The 16,433-nt window shown below is 50.2% G+C and overlaps 1 protein-coding gene across 1 annotated transcript; it reads left to right on the forward strand.

Annotated features, from left to right (window-relative positions):
* Positions 1 to 1,272: 1,272 nt before the first annotated feature.
* On the forward strand, positions 1,273 to 9,385 carry TNFRSF4 (TNF receptor superfamily member 4). Its single transcript, XM_031963074.1, has 7 exons — positions 1,273 to 2,154; positions 4,322 to 4,444; positions 6,118 to 6,219; positions 6,640 to 6,706; positions 6,953 to 7,167; positions 7,534 to 7,659; positions 7,862 to 9,385. Exons 1-7 carry the CDS (start codon positions 2,013 to 2,015, stop codon positions 7,921 to 7,923), a joined length of 837 nt encoding a protein of 278 aa, XP_031818934.1. The 5' UTR covers positions 1,273 to 2,012; the 3' UTR covers positions 7,924 to 9,385.
* Positions 9,386 to 16,433: the final 7,048 nt, after the last annotated feature.

Below are 16,433 nucleotides of genomic sequence, written 5' to 3' on the forward strand. Positions count from 1 at the left end.
CTTAAGAAGCCATCAAATCCGAGTAACGTGGCTAGGCTTGGGCTGTGTGGATGTTAGCTGGGAGAGGGGAGATTTTGGAGGTAGAGAGTCCAATGAGCAGGTTATAGAAATAGTCCAAGAGAGAGGGGATGAGGGTGTGAACTAGAGGCTTTGTGAGTCAAGATGATTGCATGTCAGGGTTGAGGTGGAAGCAGAATCAGCCAGATTTAGCAAGTGAGTGGAGGTCAGGGGTGATTCCAAAATTTGGAACCTGAGTGATTGAAAGACGGAAATAGGAAAGTTGAGAAAACCCTCTGTAAAATGAAAGGGGATGGCCGTGACCTCCAAGCACCTTCTAACTCTTCTCCGATAATGCTATGAATCCTGGCAAGAACGCCAGAGATCGTAGGGGTTTTATAAAAGCTTCCCGATTGAGAGTGATTGGGCTAGATTATCTGAAACTCCTCCCAGTTCCAAGTTTCATATTCCTATGATGGATAAATATTACAGAGTGCCCAATTTAGACCTGATAGATTTTTTTCTTTTTCTTTTTGGCAAAGCAATTGGAGTTAAGTGACTTGCCTAGGATCACACAGCTAGAAAATGTGTCTGAGGCCAGATTTGAACTCAGGTTCTCCTGACTTCAGGGCCAGTGCTCTGTCCACTAGCTGTCCCCAGAAATAACATTTTAAAAAATTATTATAACTTTTTATTTACCAGATCTATGCATGGGTAATTTTTCAGCATTGACAATTGCAAAATCTTTTGTTCCAACTTTTCCCCTCCTTCCTCCCACCCCCTCCCCTAGATGGCAGGTTGACCAATACATGTTAAATATGTTAAAGTATAAGTTAAATACGATATATGTATACATGTCCAAACAGTTATTTTGCTGTACAAAAAGAAAATTGGACTTTGAAATAGTGTACAATTAGCCTGTGAAGGAAATCAAAAGTGCAGGTGGACAAAAATAGAGGGATTGGGGATTCTGTGTAGTGGTTCGTAGTCATCTCCCAGAGTTCTTTCGCTGGGTGTAGCTGGTTCAGTTCATTACTGCTCCATTGGAACTGATTTGGCTCATCTCATTGTTGAAGAGGGTCACGTCCATCAGAATTTATCCTCATATAGTATTGTTGTTGAAGTATGTAATGTTCTCTTTGCCCTGCTCATTTCACTCAGCATCAGTTCCCATGAGTCTCTCCAGGCCTTTCTGAAATCATCCTGCTGGTCATTTCTTACCAAACAATAATATTCCATAATATTCATATGCCACAGAAATAACAATTTTTTTTAAAACAATTAGAGCTAGAGATAGCCCCTTGTTGGGGATTTTATAGGGATGGTTTCTGCCAGGTATGAGTTACACTCGATTGCCTCTGAGGGTCCTGTCCAGATCTTGAGATTATGGCACCTGGGTCCTGATTGACTAGGAATACAAGGAAGGCTTGCAGAGTGCTGGGACTTGGGTGGAACATCACCCTCCGTCTGAATCAGCTATTTGAGCTGGCAGCTGAGAAGGCTGCCCAAAGAGGCGGTGTATCCAGGAAAAAGGAAATGAGTCTTGTGCTCTGCGCCCTGCTCGGACTACAGAGGGAATGTAGTGTTCCAGGTTTGATGAAGGAAGTTTGTAAGCTGTGGGAACCCAGAGGAAGCCCCCCAGGGTGCTGCTGGGAGCTGTCCGCCAGTACTGGGGGAGACTCTGGGAAAGGAGGGGTTTGTTTCAGGCAACAGCCAAAACTGAGAGTAAGAGGGGACAGTGGGAGTGCCTTTGGGGGGATCCTCCTTCAACCCCAGAGAGAGGAAGGAGCAGAGTCCCCCAAGCAGTCTCCGAGCCAAGGCTGGGAGCCCCTAGGGAGCGCTTTGTAGGAAAGTCTGTGGCGGGGCCTTCATCCAACTGAGACTCTGTGATTCTATGAAATAACAAGCAACGACCTCAACATCCGCCGAAAGGGGCTTTCCCTGGCGAGAGAGGAAGGGCTCGGGGCTCCCGAGCCCTCAGTGCGGGCAGAGGCCGCGGAGAGGGAGGCAGGAAGATGACTGACCGGCAGCGACACCCGTGGAGGCCCGTGACTTTGCTCTGGCTCCTCGCTGCCCAGATGCCCCCCGCCTCTCTGCAGCCGTGCGGCAAGTTCTCCTACAGCGTAGAGGGCAAGTGCTGCAGCTATTGTAAACCTGGTGAGTCCTGGGGAAGAGGAGGCAGCCAAAAGTGGAGGTCAGGAGAAAGGCTTCATAGAGCCTCCGGGTTCAGCCTGGCCAATTGATCTAAGTCAATCATGTTGCAGGGGGAGAAACTGAGACTCAGGGAGATAATGGGTGGCACAGGCAGGAATTAGCGATGGGGGGGATTTGAATTGAGGTCCTCTGATTCCAAATCGGGGACTCTATGCTAGGGAGGAGGGAGAGTGGGGGAGTTGAGAGGAAACGGTGGTAAGTATTTTAGGGAAAAGAGGAAGGGAACTGGTATTTATGTATCAGACGCTATGCAGAGCATTTTGATCCTCCTAACAACCCTGGGAGGAAGGTGCTATTATGATCCCCATTTTATAGTTGGGGAAACTGAGCCAGGCAAGTTAAGTGATTTGCCCAGGATCACAGGGCTAGTCTAGTAAGTATCTGAGAATGGATTTCAACTTGCGTATTCCTGTGTCCGAGCCCAGAGTTCCATCAAGCAGGACTTAGCTGCTGTGCACTACATATACAAGGTGCCGGACACTGTGTCTGCTCTCAGGGAGCATCCCGGTACTTCATCAGCTGTGTGCAGACAGGACATAGGGAGAGGCGGTCTTGGAGGGAAGGAGCCTTATGAGATTTGGGAGTGGACAGCTTCTACTGCTAGGGTGCCCCCCCCCCGCCAATTTTGTGGATGAGGATGGGGAAAATGAAACAGACTTGGCCAGGATCACTCAGCTAGTATGTGTCAGAAGCGGAATTTGAATCCAAGGCTTCCGCCTAAAGCTAGCTCTTGTTGTTTGCCCTGGTTCTTGGAGGACCGTGATGTGGGGAGGCGATGCCGTGACTGGCAAGTTGGGTGGATCGAGGTAGGGACGGCTGGACCACCAGCCTCAAACTCTCCTCTGCAGCCATCTGGGTCCAGAGGCAAGATGCAGATGGGGAGGCCTGAGCTGACGCTCTCCATGAAGGAGGAAGGAGACGGGGAGTAGCCATTTATTAACCACCGACTGTGTGCCATGCCGTGGGAAGCATTTTACAAATATTATCTCATTGGATCCAAACCACAGGAGACCGGTGCTGTTATCCCCATTTTACAGGGGAAACTGAGGCAGTGATTAAGTGTCTTGCCCAGTGTTTGAGTTGTGATTTGACCTCAGACTTTGGTGACTAAGGGTCTAGCACCCTATCTGTTGTGCCTCAGTGATACTAGGCTGCCAAGCCCTAAATAATGAGTGTTGAATATGCTGTTATTTAGAGCCACCGCCAAAGGATGTTAGAGGGCAGGCATTTATTAAGCACCTATTGTGTACTTAGTTATTCTAGTTAGTTAATTTAGATTTATTAATGTGCAGAGAACAATATGGGGTCGGGGTGGGGGGCCCAGTGAGGCTTCTGGTGGACTGTTGGGGATGAGTCAAAAGCCCAGGAGAGCTGGAACAAGCAGCTGGAACCATGGAAGGTGGACCTTGGGAGGGCTCTAGTGCCAGGTCAGAACAGCTTGTCCGGGGGCTGGGTTTGCCCTATTCCTGCGTGCCTGGGTCTTGGATCTAGAGGTGGGGGGAGGGGGGGAATCTCAGAGTCCTTCTAGTCTAATTGTTATAGAGGAGGAAACTGAGGTTCAGAAGGGGGAGGAGCTTGCCTGGAGCCTCACAAGAAATAAGCATTGGGGGCAGAATTTGAATCCAGTCCCTTTCCCCCCAACTGCACTTTCTCCATCAATCTCCTTCCACCTTCACTCTGGCCCCGAGGCTAACCTGATCCACAAAGACTACTCCAGCTCTTTTAGCCCCTAGCACTCACCTTGTGCCCGACACACAGTAGGTTCTTAATTGCACCCGGAGCTGGCGGGACAGCTGCAGATGAAGCCCATTCTCTGAGGAGGGACAAGTACCAAGGCGGGGCGGGGGCTGAAGGATCGGGGCAGGTTTCCTGGAGGAGGAACTCAGAGGTGAAGGAAGGCCAAGATTCTGAGACTTTGCAGGCTCAGGGGGCAGCGGGCAAGTGCATGGAGGCGGTAGGCGAAAGGTCGCCTTTAGGGGAGTCGCGGGAGCCCAGCGTGGCCAGGGAGGAGCCGGAGGGGGCTGGGGCTGGGGGGACGTGCGGGGACGAAACAAGGATGGCAGCCGGACCGGGGCGAGGCTCAGGGCAGCTCCCCCGGCTCCCACCACAGGTTTTGAGATGGCGAGCCGCTGCACCGGTAGCAGAGACACGGGCTGCAGACCCTGCCACGAGGGGCTCTTCAATGAGGGCTTCAGCAACGAATTCTGCCAGCCCTGCACTCAGTGCAACGTCGGTAAGCGCCAGTCCCACCCCAGCCGGTGCTCCAGCCCCTCCCCTGTGCTCCCACCCCTCCTCTGTGCTCCCACCCCGACCCGGTGCTCCCACCCCGACCCGGTGCTCTCACCCCTCCTCTGTGCTCCCACTTCTCCCCTGTATTCCCATTCCTCCCCTGGTTCTCCCATCCCTCTCCTATACTCCCACTCCTGCCCTGGTGCTCCCACCCCTCCTCTGTGGTGCTCCCCAAAGATGGCACCCCACATCTACAAACTTTTTTTTGTAAGACCCTCCCCCCTCCTGGCCACATCTCCCCTTGTGTGATGGCATTGTTTGCTGCATCATCTTCCAGAGCCCCCCAGCTCTCACATTCTTTGTTCTAAGGGTCCTCCCAGCTCTGACAGCCCATTTTACAGGTGAGGAAACTGAGGCAAACAGGGTTATCCAGGGTCACCAGATTTGAACTTAAGAAGATGAGTCTTCCTGACGCCAGGCAGTCTATGCGCTGTGTCACCCAGACCAACCATGACAGCAACGCAGAGCTTCTGTCCGTCTTAAGCAAGACCAGCTCCGGGGCAGCAAGGCCTGGAGGGGCGCCCCCAAAGGACCCTGCGAGAGAGCACAAGTGGGGTGCGGGGCAAAATGTCCATGGGGACAGTGTAAGGGCACACACTGGTGTGGGGCCAGGCCAGGACATGTGTATCCACCCAGGGTCCCTGATGTGCAAGCTGACAAGTTGCCCATTGTAGCTGGGGAGAGAGAAGCAGAACTCCCTCCTTCTCTTCTCCCTCCTCCCTCTCCCTCCTCTTCTCTCTCCTCCTTTTCCTTCTCCTTCTCCTCCTCCTCCTCCCTCCTCCTCCTTCTCTTCTCCCTCCTCCTTTTCCTCCTCTTCTTCCTCCTCCTTCTCCTCTCTCTTCTCCCTCTCCCTTTCTCTTCTCCCTCCTCCTTTTCCTCCTCTTTTTCCTCCTCCTCCTTCTCCTTCTCTTCTCCCTCTCCCTCCCCCTCCCACCTTCTCCCACCCAGTCCATGGCGCATATGACTCAGGAGGTCTCAGTAAATGCTAATCGAAAGAATAGTGAATGAAAAGCCGGGGCCCTCGCTGAAGTGCTGGACCCATTTCCTCAACCACAGAGGCAAACCTCAAACCCCGTGGGATCCTCACTGTTGGAGGCGTGTAGAGCGGCCCGGGGGGGCAGAGGGACAGCCCCCAGAGACAAGGCCTGGTGTGACACACGTTGTAGATGGGATATATGAGTATGGGTTTTGTTTGGGTGCATAGACATAAGTAGAGCCCATATTTATGTGCCGCTTTAAGATTTACAAAGCATTCTCAGCATTATCCCCTCTTAGATCCTCATCAGAGCCTGAGGGGAGGTGCTGTTATTATCCTCCTCTTACTGGGGGAAACTGAGGCAGGTAGCGGTGAGATGACTGGCCCAAGACCACCCTGTGAGGGAACATCTGAGGCCGGATTTGAGCTTGGGTCTCCTTGGTTGCTCTTCCTCCTCTCCACCGTTCCCTAGGTCCAGCACAGCAGCGTCCCCGAGAGGAAGAGGAGGCGGCGCCAGGCTCCCTTCCCTTCCTTTCCCAAAGGTCCGGCCCGGGCCGGGGGTTGCACAGAGCGGCAGTCCTGGCCTGGGAGGCCCCGCGCCGGGAGGCCGGCCTTGCGCTCATTCTCCTTTTCTCGCTCAGGGAGCGGGAGCCGGGTCCTGAAGAACTGCACAAGGTCCAGTGACACCGTGTGTCAGTGCACCCCAGGGACGCAGCCGGCTCAGTTCTTGAAGAGGGGAGTGGGTGAGCGGCTCCCCCCTCCCCCAGGGTCTCTCAAAACCCCAAGTCTTCCCCTCCCCCCAGAAGGGAACAGCTAGGAGGGACGCTAGGGGGAGGGGCGTGTGTATAAGTGTATGTGAGTGTGAGTGTATGTGAGAGTGTTTGTGCCAGGATGCACCTGGGCAGGTGACCGTTTGAGCCTGGGCTCACGGGTGGGCTGGCAGAAATGGGGGAGGGGGCAGGGGAGTGTCACGTGGTCAGGTGTGGGGAGCAGTCCCTGGGCCCCTCAGCCTGCCAGATCCGCCCTCCTCCCGTCCCCTCCCCTTCCCATCCCCCCTCCTCTTCCAGAATGACATCCCTCCTGGCCAGTGAGAGCCCCCCGCCCCCCCCCCCCCCCCGCAGGGCCACGGAGCTGAGCCAGGTTGTCCTTGTCTTTGCTTCCAGAGTGCGCCCCGTGTCCCCCGGGACACTTTTCTCTGGGAGAAAACACCATGTGCAAACCGTGGACCAAGTAAGTGTGTCCCGTGGGGGGCAGGGGCCCCAAACAAGACGCACCCAGCCGCCAGGCAGCCCTCAGCCCGAGCCAGGGAGGGGCCGCGGGAAGGCTGGGGGAGCCTCCGGCTCCCTGGGTCCCAGGCCCTCCCCCTCCAGGGGCCCCAACGCCTCCCGGAGCTGAGGGGCAGCAGGCGGGCGTGGGGCGGGGCTGGCTCCCTGCCCTCTGGCCGCGCTCTCACGCCTGCCTCCCTCCGCCTTCCAGCTGCGAGGCCACAGGCAGACGGACCCAGCGGGCCGGGAGCAGCAGAGCCGACGCCCGCTGTGAGGAGGCGCGGACGTCAGGGCCGCACCCATCCCCTGCCACGCCCGCGCGGACCCCGGCCGCCAGCCCCCCGCCCACCGTGCCCTCGCGGCTCACCACCCAGCGCCTGGGGGTGCTGAGCACCCTCCCGCCGCCGCAGCCTGACAAGCCCTGGTGTAAGGATGCGCCCTGGCGTCCCCCGTCCCCCCCGCAAGCCCTCCAGGCTGGGGGAGAGGGGCAGAGCCCCCGGCGCCCAGTTCTGCTCTGGGCTCTGCTCTGTCTCATCCCTTCTCCGGGAATCCTCGTCTTTAAAACGGGGACCCTTCTCTTCGGTTCCTCTCTGCTCCCACGGCCTCCTGGGCCAGACCTGTGGCCTTCCAAGGGAATAGCTTCCACCCTCCTGGAGGGCACGAAGTCTTCACTTCCCAGCCACTTGTTTCTCCAGGGGAGCCTCCCCGGCAAGCCCCGAGGCTCTGGGGTCCAAGGCAGAGGGCTCAGGGCTGGGGCAGCAGCCGCCTCCATCCCTGGTCCTTCTCTTGCAGCCTCGTTCTCCATCATCTTCCTGGTGCTTTTTCTGCTCCTGGTCTTTGGCTTGATTTTGTTGATCCTGGGGATCTACCTGTCCAGGAGGGACAAGAGGCAGCTGCCTGCAATTTGGAAGCCCACAGGTGAGTGCTCCCCTCTCCCTGCCTTCCTCCCCACCTCCCTCCGACAAATGAGCAGAGGACGTGGGGGAATGGCAACAGGAGCAGTGTACCAAGGCAGGGAGGTTGCTGGGGGACTGAGTTCCTGAGTGGAGGGCTCCGTCTGTCCCTCCAAAGGTGTCCTCCCCACTGCTCCAAGGCCTGTCCCTTCTCCCTCCCTCCCCAGGGCCATACAGCTTCCGGATGCCCATCCAAGAGGAACACCAGTACAGCCTAGCCAAGGTCTGAGCCTCGGAGAGCACCCCTGGAGGCCATCCCAGGCCCCGCCTCCCAGGACTGGCTGGACTCGCTGTGGGAAGGCTGCGGGCCTCGGGGGACTCTGCCTCTCACTTTCTCTCCTCCCCTCCCTCCAAGCTCCTCTTCCAGCAGCCCAGACTCCTAGACCCCGGGGCTTGTTGGGTTTCCTCTGCATCTCTTTCTGAAGGGGGCCACCTTGGCGTCCAGCGTAGCGAGAAGCTCCTCTAGTTCTTGGGGTTTTTCAGGGGCTCAGCCCATACGAAGCCCCCAGTCTGAGAGCTGGAGGGAACCTCCAGGACTGTTGTCCCATCCACACCCAGAGAAGTCCCCCCCCGCGGTAACATCCGAGCGAGGGGCAGACTGCTCCACAGCCCACGGCGGTTCCCCAGTGGAAGGAGTGTCCCTGGGCAGCTGGGGCTGGCGTCCCTGCGCTCTGGGAGGAATCCCCTGAGCTTTCCTGCTTCCTCTTTTCCAAAATGGGGATGTTGGGTGAGATGCTCTGGAAGGCCTCTCGGCTCTGCCTGAGGGGCCTTTGAGAGTCACTAACCATTTTACAAACACACAAAGACCTGAGTTTCTCCCATGGAAAGATTCTCGGGGACAGAGGCCTAAGGAAGAGCATCCTCCCTCCTCCCATCTTTCCCCACCCTAGCTCAGCCCCAAAGCCCCATCCTGCTTCTGGCTTCTCCAGTCCAGATGCAGATGGCTTCAGGGCCCCCACTGTCTCTGCTGACCTGGCTCAGAATGGGGGCTTTTCTGGCCTCCCTCCCTCTTCCTCCTTCTCCTCTTCCTCTTTCTCCCCTCCTCCTCCTCCTCTTCTTCCTCCTTCTCTTTCTGTTACCTTGTTCCCCGAGGTCCCAGATGCTGATTCACATTCACACTCACAGCCATGTTCTTCTTTACAGCCCTCTCCTCTTCCCATTCAAAAAAGAGAGAGAACCCCGTGGTCACTATCCCACTCTCCAGACATGGTATCTCCTCTCTCCCCTCGGACCTACCCCTGTTTCAAGTCTCTGACACGCTGTCTCCCTTCCCTTCCCCCCGTGACTGGCCACTCTCTCCAGGCCTACCTCCCCCTTCCCTGTTTCTGGACATACCCCCCACTCTCTATGGTAGCTGAGTCCCGAGCTGCTCGGGGTGGGATAGAGGGACCAAATGGGGTCTGCCCTGAATATTCACCCCCATGGGGTGTCCTTGACCTGTGGTTGGACCCTCGAGTGGACCTTGGGTCTCCTTCCAGCGAGCTGAGTTTACCCTCTGAGGCTGAGTGGTGAACGCTGAGAGCAGCTCCTGCCTAGCGGCCCTGCTGCTGATGTCTGCAACTCTCTATGTGGTTTATTATATAAACTCTTGGGCCCGTGAGCAGGCCTGGAACCTGGGCCTGGAGGCTCTTTGCCCAGTGTGCGGAGTGGGGAGGGAAAAAGGAGGGGGGAGAGAGAGAGAGAGAGAGAGAGAGAGACTGAGAAAGGAGAGGAGGAGAAGGAAGGAAGGAAAAAGAAAGGGAAGACAAGAGAAAAGGAGGGAGAGAGCAAGACAGAGAAAGAGAGAAAGGAAAGAGAAAGAACAGAGGAGAGAGGAAGAGACAGAGCAAGAGAGAAAGAGGAAAGAAAAGGAAAGATGGAGACAGAGAGAAAGAGGACAGAAAGAAAAGGAGAGAGAGAGACACAAAGATCAAGACAGAGAAAGAGAGAAAGGAAAGAAAAGGAGAAAGAAAATGAGAGATGGAGACCGAGAGAAAGAGGATAGAGAAAGAGAAAAGGAGAGAAAGAAAAAAAGGAGAAAGGGAGAGATAGAGTGAGACAGAAAGAGAGAAAGAGGAGAGAGGATGAGAAGAGAGAAAAGAGGAGAGAAAGAAATAGAAAAGAGAACAAGAGGGTGAGAGAGCACACCCATGCTGTTGTTTTCTCTCAGTTCTCCTGCTGGCTTGCTGTGTGAGCCTGCACAGCTTATTCAGCCAGTACAACTCTCCTGTTTCTGCGCTGAGCTCCAAGCCCCTACGTCCCCACCTGGGCCCGTGCCCTCCTCCATATGCTCTGGGCAGTTGTTCAAGGCTTTCTTCCCTCCGTGGCACTCTCCCATCCCCACTGCACGTCCATCGGTGTCAGGGCGCACTGTTTTAGGTGCCCCTCATGGCAGGATGACGGGCTGGGAGTCCTCCTGACAAACCCTGCTCTCCGTGCTCCTCGCTAGTGGCCGAGCTAGACAGCAGTGTCCTGGGTCGTTCTGGGAACCATGGGGAGAGGGGCGCTGGCCGTCTCTCCCTCCCTGTCCCTCTCCCCATTCCCCCTCCCTCCATCACACAGTGCTCACTAACAATGGCTTCTTTGTGAGAGGCAGGCAAGTGTGGTGGGAGGATGGTGGGATGCACTTCGAGTCCAGAAGTTCTGGATTCAAATAATGACTCAGACACATATTAGCTCTGTGATATCTGTGATATCTTGACCAGAGCAGGTTGGTCTGTCTTACTGGGTCTCAGTTTCCTCATCTATAAAATGAGAAGAATAACAGCACCTACCTCACAGGATTGTTGTGAGGGCCAGAGAAAATCACCCAGGGAAGCACTTGCCAGCCCGGACCTGTGAGCTGCTATTTACTGTTAGTGAGCGCCACATTCCCATTCTGCCTGCCCACCCCTGACTTAGTCTTCTCGCCTCTAAAATAGGTAGCTATTTCATTAGTCCTGATTTGAAAACCAGCAATCACAATAACAAATAACAATAACAAAATAAGAGTCTCTGGCTACTTCTCCTCCCTACCCCAACCCTCAGGTAAAATCCAAAGAAATCATATTTGTGAAATCAGTATTGTTTACACAGATGAATCAATGGAAAATCATGGCACTGCAATTCAATAAACAGTAAGCCCCTTCTGTGTTTAAGGTTTTATTACTGGCCCCAATGGTACAAAGATTAAAATCTAAATAGCTTCTGTCCTCAGGGAATGATTTTTTTTTGAGAATATAATACACGCAGAAAAAATAAATTATTTGAGGAGGGTGTGCATCAGGGGAGGCTTTATAGATGCAAATGCTCAGAGGTGGGAGACTGAGTCCATGTGGAGTCCGGAGTCCAGTTTGTTTGGAACATAGAATATACAAAAGGAAACAAAATGAAATAAAATTTGAGATGGAGGCTGGAGCCAGGTTGTGGGCCTCCTGAGGAGACTGGATTCATCCTAGAGCATTCTAGAGTTTTTCATTTGGGATCTGTGAACTTTTTCTCTCTTTGCAACTCCATGTATTTTAAATTGCACATTTAAAAACATGATTCTGAGAAGATGTCCATGGGATTCATGGTCAGAGGGGTCTTTGATACAAAAAAGGAAAGGAACCCCTTTGCTGGTGGGAATAGGGAGCTATTGAAGGTTGCTGAACAGGACATTGACATGCTCATCTTGAGTAGGGAAGTGTAATGAGCCGAATAGGTGGCCCAGTGCATAGAGCACTAGATCTAGAGTCAAGAAGAGCAGAGTTCAAATTCAGACTGGCATTTATTACTTGCATATACAATTTAAAAATAAAGGCAGTGCCTGCCCTCAAGGAGCTTACATTCTTTTAAAAAAAATTTTATTTTTCCAAATACAGGCAAAGATAATTTTCAGCATTCACTTTTGTAAAATTCCTGTGTTCCAAATATTTCTTTCTCTCTTTCCCCTTCCCTCCTCCCCAAGACAACAAACAATTTGAAATGGGCTGAACATGGGCAATTCTTCTAAATATATTTATCATGCTGCACAAGAAAAATCAAAAGAAAAAAATATGAGAAATGAAAACCCCAAGAAAACAAAAAACAGCAAATGTGAAAATCCTATGTTTTGATCCACACTCAAGTGTCAAGGAACTTATATTATTTTTCCCCAAAATTTATTTTATAAGAAAAAAGAAAAGCAGAAAAGAAATACAAAACAAAATGAAACAAAACAAAAGAGAACATTGTCCTGTGCCCAGCTGAACACCAGGGAGAATTTAAAATATATAAATACAAATACCAGGAACTTATATTCTAATGGAGAAAAAGAAACACAGCAAAAGGAATTAGTCAGAAAGAGGGTAGGGATCCTGGGGAAGACTGGACAAGTGGTGAAATGTGGTGATTCAGGAATAGAGCTGGGTCTGAGAATTTTCTTTTTTTTAATTTATTTTTAATACACATTGCTTTGTGAATCATGTTGGGAGAAAAAATCAGAGCAAAAGGGAAACACCATGGGAGAGGAAAAAAAAAAACAGAAAAAAGAAGTGAGCATGGCATTGTTGATTTATTCAGGCTCCATAGTTCTTTTTCTGAATGCAGATGAGGTTTTCCATGCAAAGTTTATTAGAATTGTTTTATATCATATATATGATATAGACTGAGAAGACCCAAGTCTTTCCTGGTCGATCATCGCACATTCTTGATGTTATTGTGTGCAAGGTGTTCCTGGTTCTGCTCATTTCAATCCCCATAAGTTCATGTAAATCTTTTAAGCCTTTCTAAAATCAGCTTTAATAGAACAATAATATTCCATTACCTTCATGCACCATAATTTATTCAGCCATTCCCCAATTGAAGGGCATCCACTCATTTCCCAGAGAGTTATCTTTTTCCCAAGCATCTTCAATAATGTGGCGATTTGCACGGCACACCCAGTGAACCAGAAACCAGGAGACCCGTGTCCCTGTTCCCACCAGTGCCAACCTTTGTGCCACTCAGCAATCAGAGCAATCACAACCAAACCCTAGAATCACATGCCCAGACCAGGAAGTGACATCGGGGCCCAACTAGACCAACTCCCTTGTTTATAGATGAGACAACTCGTCTGTCCTCAGGAGGTTGTGATCTGCTGAAAGCCACTAGAGCGTGAGGAAACGTGCTGAGATCTAGGAGGATGAAGAAATAACGATCAGATGGGCATGAGAACCAGGAAAGTAGCTCCAAAGAAGCAGGAGAAGAGTAAAATATGAGAGAAGGGAAAGGCGACCGCCATTAAGAAACTGGACCTTGGACAGCAGCCTCAGAGCAGAAGCTAGATCCCAAGTGCTTGGGAGGTAGAAGTGGAGGGTGTTCTATGGCCTTAAATCTCCCTGAAGCTCTCAACTCTATCGGTGACTTTCTTATCCCTGCTCCTCTCTTCTCTCTAGATTTTTTCCTCCTGGTTCCCTTCTTCCTTCTCAGTTTCCTCATCTGGATCTTCATCACTAAATGCTCACTAAATGTAGGTGTTCCCCAAAATTCTGTTCTGGGCTCTCTTTTCTTCTCCCGCTAGACTATTTCACTTGGGGATTTCATCAGCTTCCTGGTTCAATGATAATCTCTCTGAAATTGATTTTTCAGATCTATTTATCCTGCCTTATAGTCATTCCCCTGACCACCAGTCTTATAGCTTCCTTTTTTAAATTGAATTAATTTAGTAATTTATATAATAAAACAAGTATTTCCATCACGTGATATTTAATAAAAAAGATGATTTCACATAAATCTGCAAATCTATTATGAACAATTTGCTATTCCTTTTAAATCTATAACAAAATTATCATGTAAATTTCTTTTTTTCCCTTCTTTCCCCACTTTCCACCCTAGAGATGGTTACTGTTAGATTCAAATATATAAAATCATTCTGTACATCTTCTACTTATCAGTTCTTTCTCTGGATGCAGACAGTATCTTCCTTCCTATGGTCTTTGTAATTAATTAGAGTATTTATAATAGTTAAAATGACTTACTTCACTTAAAGTCATTATTAAAAGTATTGCTCTTACTGTATTTAATGTTCTCTTGGTTCTGCTCATCTCACTCTTTTTTTTTTCCACAGGCAATTGGGGTTAAGGGACTTACCCAGGGTCCCACAGCCAGGAAGTGTTAAGGGTCTGAGACCACATTTGAACTCAGATCCTCTTGACTTCAGGGCTGGTGCTCTATCCACTGAGCCACTAGATGCCCCTGCTCATCTCACTCTTCAGCTGTCTATGATTATATTGGAGACATCTTTAACTCAATATGTCCCAAACTGAACTTGTTATTTTCTATCTTCCCAAAAGCCCCCCATTAGAACCCCCCATTACTATCTCAGTATCATTCTCAGTCACTTAGGCTCACAAGTGTCACCCTTAACTCTTCATTCCTACCCCCTCTATCCAATTTGTTGCCAATATTTTGGTACCATCAACCCAAGCTTCCTACCATTTCTTGTCTATGTCCCCTTCTCTTCCCTGATGCTACCACTACTCTGGTGCGGGACCTCACCACTTCCCTCCTGGACCATTGTAGGAGTCTGCCTCCAATCTCTCCCCACTCAACTGTCAAATTGATCTTCCTAAAGCACATGTCACCACCATCTTCATCTCCTTTCAATAAACTCCTGTGGCTCCCTATTACTTCCAGGATCAAATAGAAAACGCTCTATTTAGAATCCAAAGCTCTTCCTAACCTGACTCCTTCCTACCATTCCACTCTTCTCCTACCTTACTTTCCTCTACATAGTCTATGAATGAGGGGGCATGGGACTCCAAAGTATGGACAGAGCAAAATTGAGCTGGGTGATTGACAGGGTCAAGATTGTTAAGGCTTGAGCCCAGCCTGGGAGGAGAGAGAGGGATAGAATAAAACGCACATAAAAAGGGCGAGGACAGGTAGGCTTGAGTCAGTCAATAAACATTTATTAAGCACCTACTAGGTGCCTAAGTGAATAGTGCGCTGGATCGGCAGTCAGGAAGACTCATCTTCCTGAATTCAAATCTGGCTTCAGACACTTACCAGCTGTGTGAGCCTGGCAAAGTCATTTCACCCTGTTTGCCTCAGTTTCCTCATCTGTAAAATGAGCTGGAGAAGTATATGGCAAACCTTTCTAGTAACTTTGCCAAGAAAACTCCAAATGGGGTCACAAAAAGTTGGACGTGGCAGAGAAATGACTGAACAATATATGCCGAGCACTGGGCTAAGAGCTGGAGATATAAAAAGCAAAAGGCAAACTCTGCTCTCAGTGAACTTAGAGCAGTGAGGCAGGGCGGAGATGGAAGACAGGAGGTGATGATCAGAGAAGAGATATGATAATTCAATGTGGTGGAAGAGGAACATTGGGAGGTCATGTGGAGATCTAAAGTTGTGACTCAATTTGCAGAGAGCTGAGAGTGGGAGATGTAGGTCAGGAGAGGCAAGGAGGTTGAATTGGGGAAATTGGGTTATTTGAGGGGATCTCATCTTAAATTCTGAAGTCCTTGAGCATGAGGGCAAGGGTTGGAGTAGAGAGGGGGCAACTGCTGAGGGAGAAGGGAGAGTGACTTGGCAATAGATTGAATGTTAGACCTTGACTCAAGAAGAATTGGTTCAAATTCTGACTCAAACACTTACTAGTTGTGCAATCAATCCTGGGCAAGTCTCTTAACACCTGCTGGTCTGTTTCCTCATTTATAATATGGGAATAATGCTAGCACCTACTTTCCAGCATTGTCATGAAAGTCAAATGAGATGATATTTGTAAAGTGCTTAGCACAGCACCTGGCACATAATAAATACTCATTTCCTCCCTTCATTCCTTTCTTCTCTTGACCATAAATTTGGAGCTGAGGACAACTTTTTCTTTTCTTTTCTTTCTTTCTTTCTTTCTTTCTTTCTTTCTTTCTTTCTTTCTTTCTTTCTTTCTTTCTTTCTTTCTTTCTTTCTTTCTTTCTTGGCAATTGGGGTTAAGTGACTTGCCCAAGGTCACACAGATATGAAGTGTTAAGTGTCTGAGTCCAGATTTGAACTCAGGTTTTCCTGATTTCAGGGTCAGCACTCTATCCACTGCAGCCAGCTAGCTGTCCCTGAGAAGAAGGAAAGAAGATAGGAAGGAAAGAGAGAGAGAGAGAAAAGAAAAGAAAAGAAAAGAAAAGAAAAGAAAAGAAAAGAAAAGAAAAGAAAAGAAAAGAAAGAAAGAAAGAAAGAAAGGAAGGAAGGAAGAAAGAAAGAAAGAAAGAAAGAAAGAAAGAAAGAAAGAAAGAAAGGAAGGAAGGAAGGAAGAGAAAGAAAGAAAGAAAGAAAGAAAGAAAGAAAGAAAGAAAGAAAGAAAGAAAGAAAGGAAGGAAGGAAGGAAGGAAGGAAGGAAGGAAGGAAGAAAAAAAGAAGAAAGAAGAAAGGAGGGAAGGAAGGAAGGAGGAAAGGAAAGAAGGGTGGGAGGAAGAGATTTGGCAATAAGAGGTTTGCAATGATCTAGGCAAAGGGGGAGGAGCCCTGAGAAGACGTAAGGCTGAGTTTCACGGGGATGAAATCAGGGAGACAGAAGAAAGAGGGGAAAGACAAAGCTGTAATTTCAATGACTTCATCAAAGATCACATTTTCCATCAAGAACTCTGGTTCTTAACTTATTGGTGAAACTTATGGACTACTTAGAATTAACAATGGTGACAGCAGTTGGGAAGCTTGTGGAGAACCCTTAATCCAGGGAGGAGGAAGAGGCTGGGGGAGCTGGCGTGCTCTCACCTCCTCCCCAGTCCTGGAAGGGTCAGAGGGCCCGGCAACCAGGGGATCTGTGCTGGAAGGGCGGTTATCTCT

Source organism: Sarcophilus harrisii, chromosome 3 (assembly GCF_902635505.1).
Source record: "Sarcophilus harrisii chromosome 3, mSarHar1.11, whole genome shotgun sequence".
Lineage (NCBI taxonomy): Eukaryota > Metazoa > Chordata > Mammalia > Dasyuromorphia > Dasyuridae > Sarcophilus > Sarcophilus harrisii.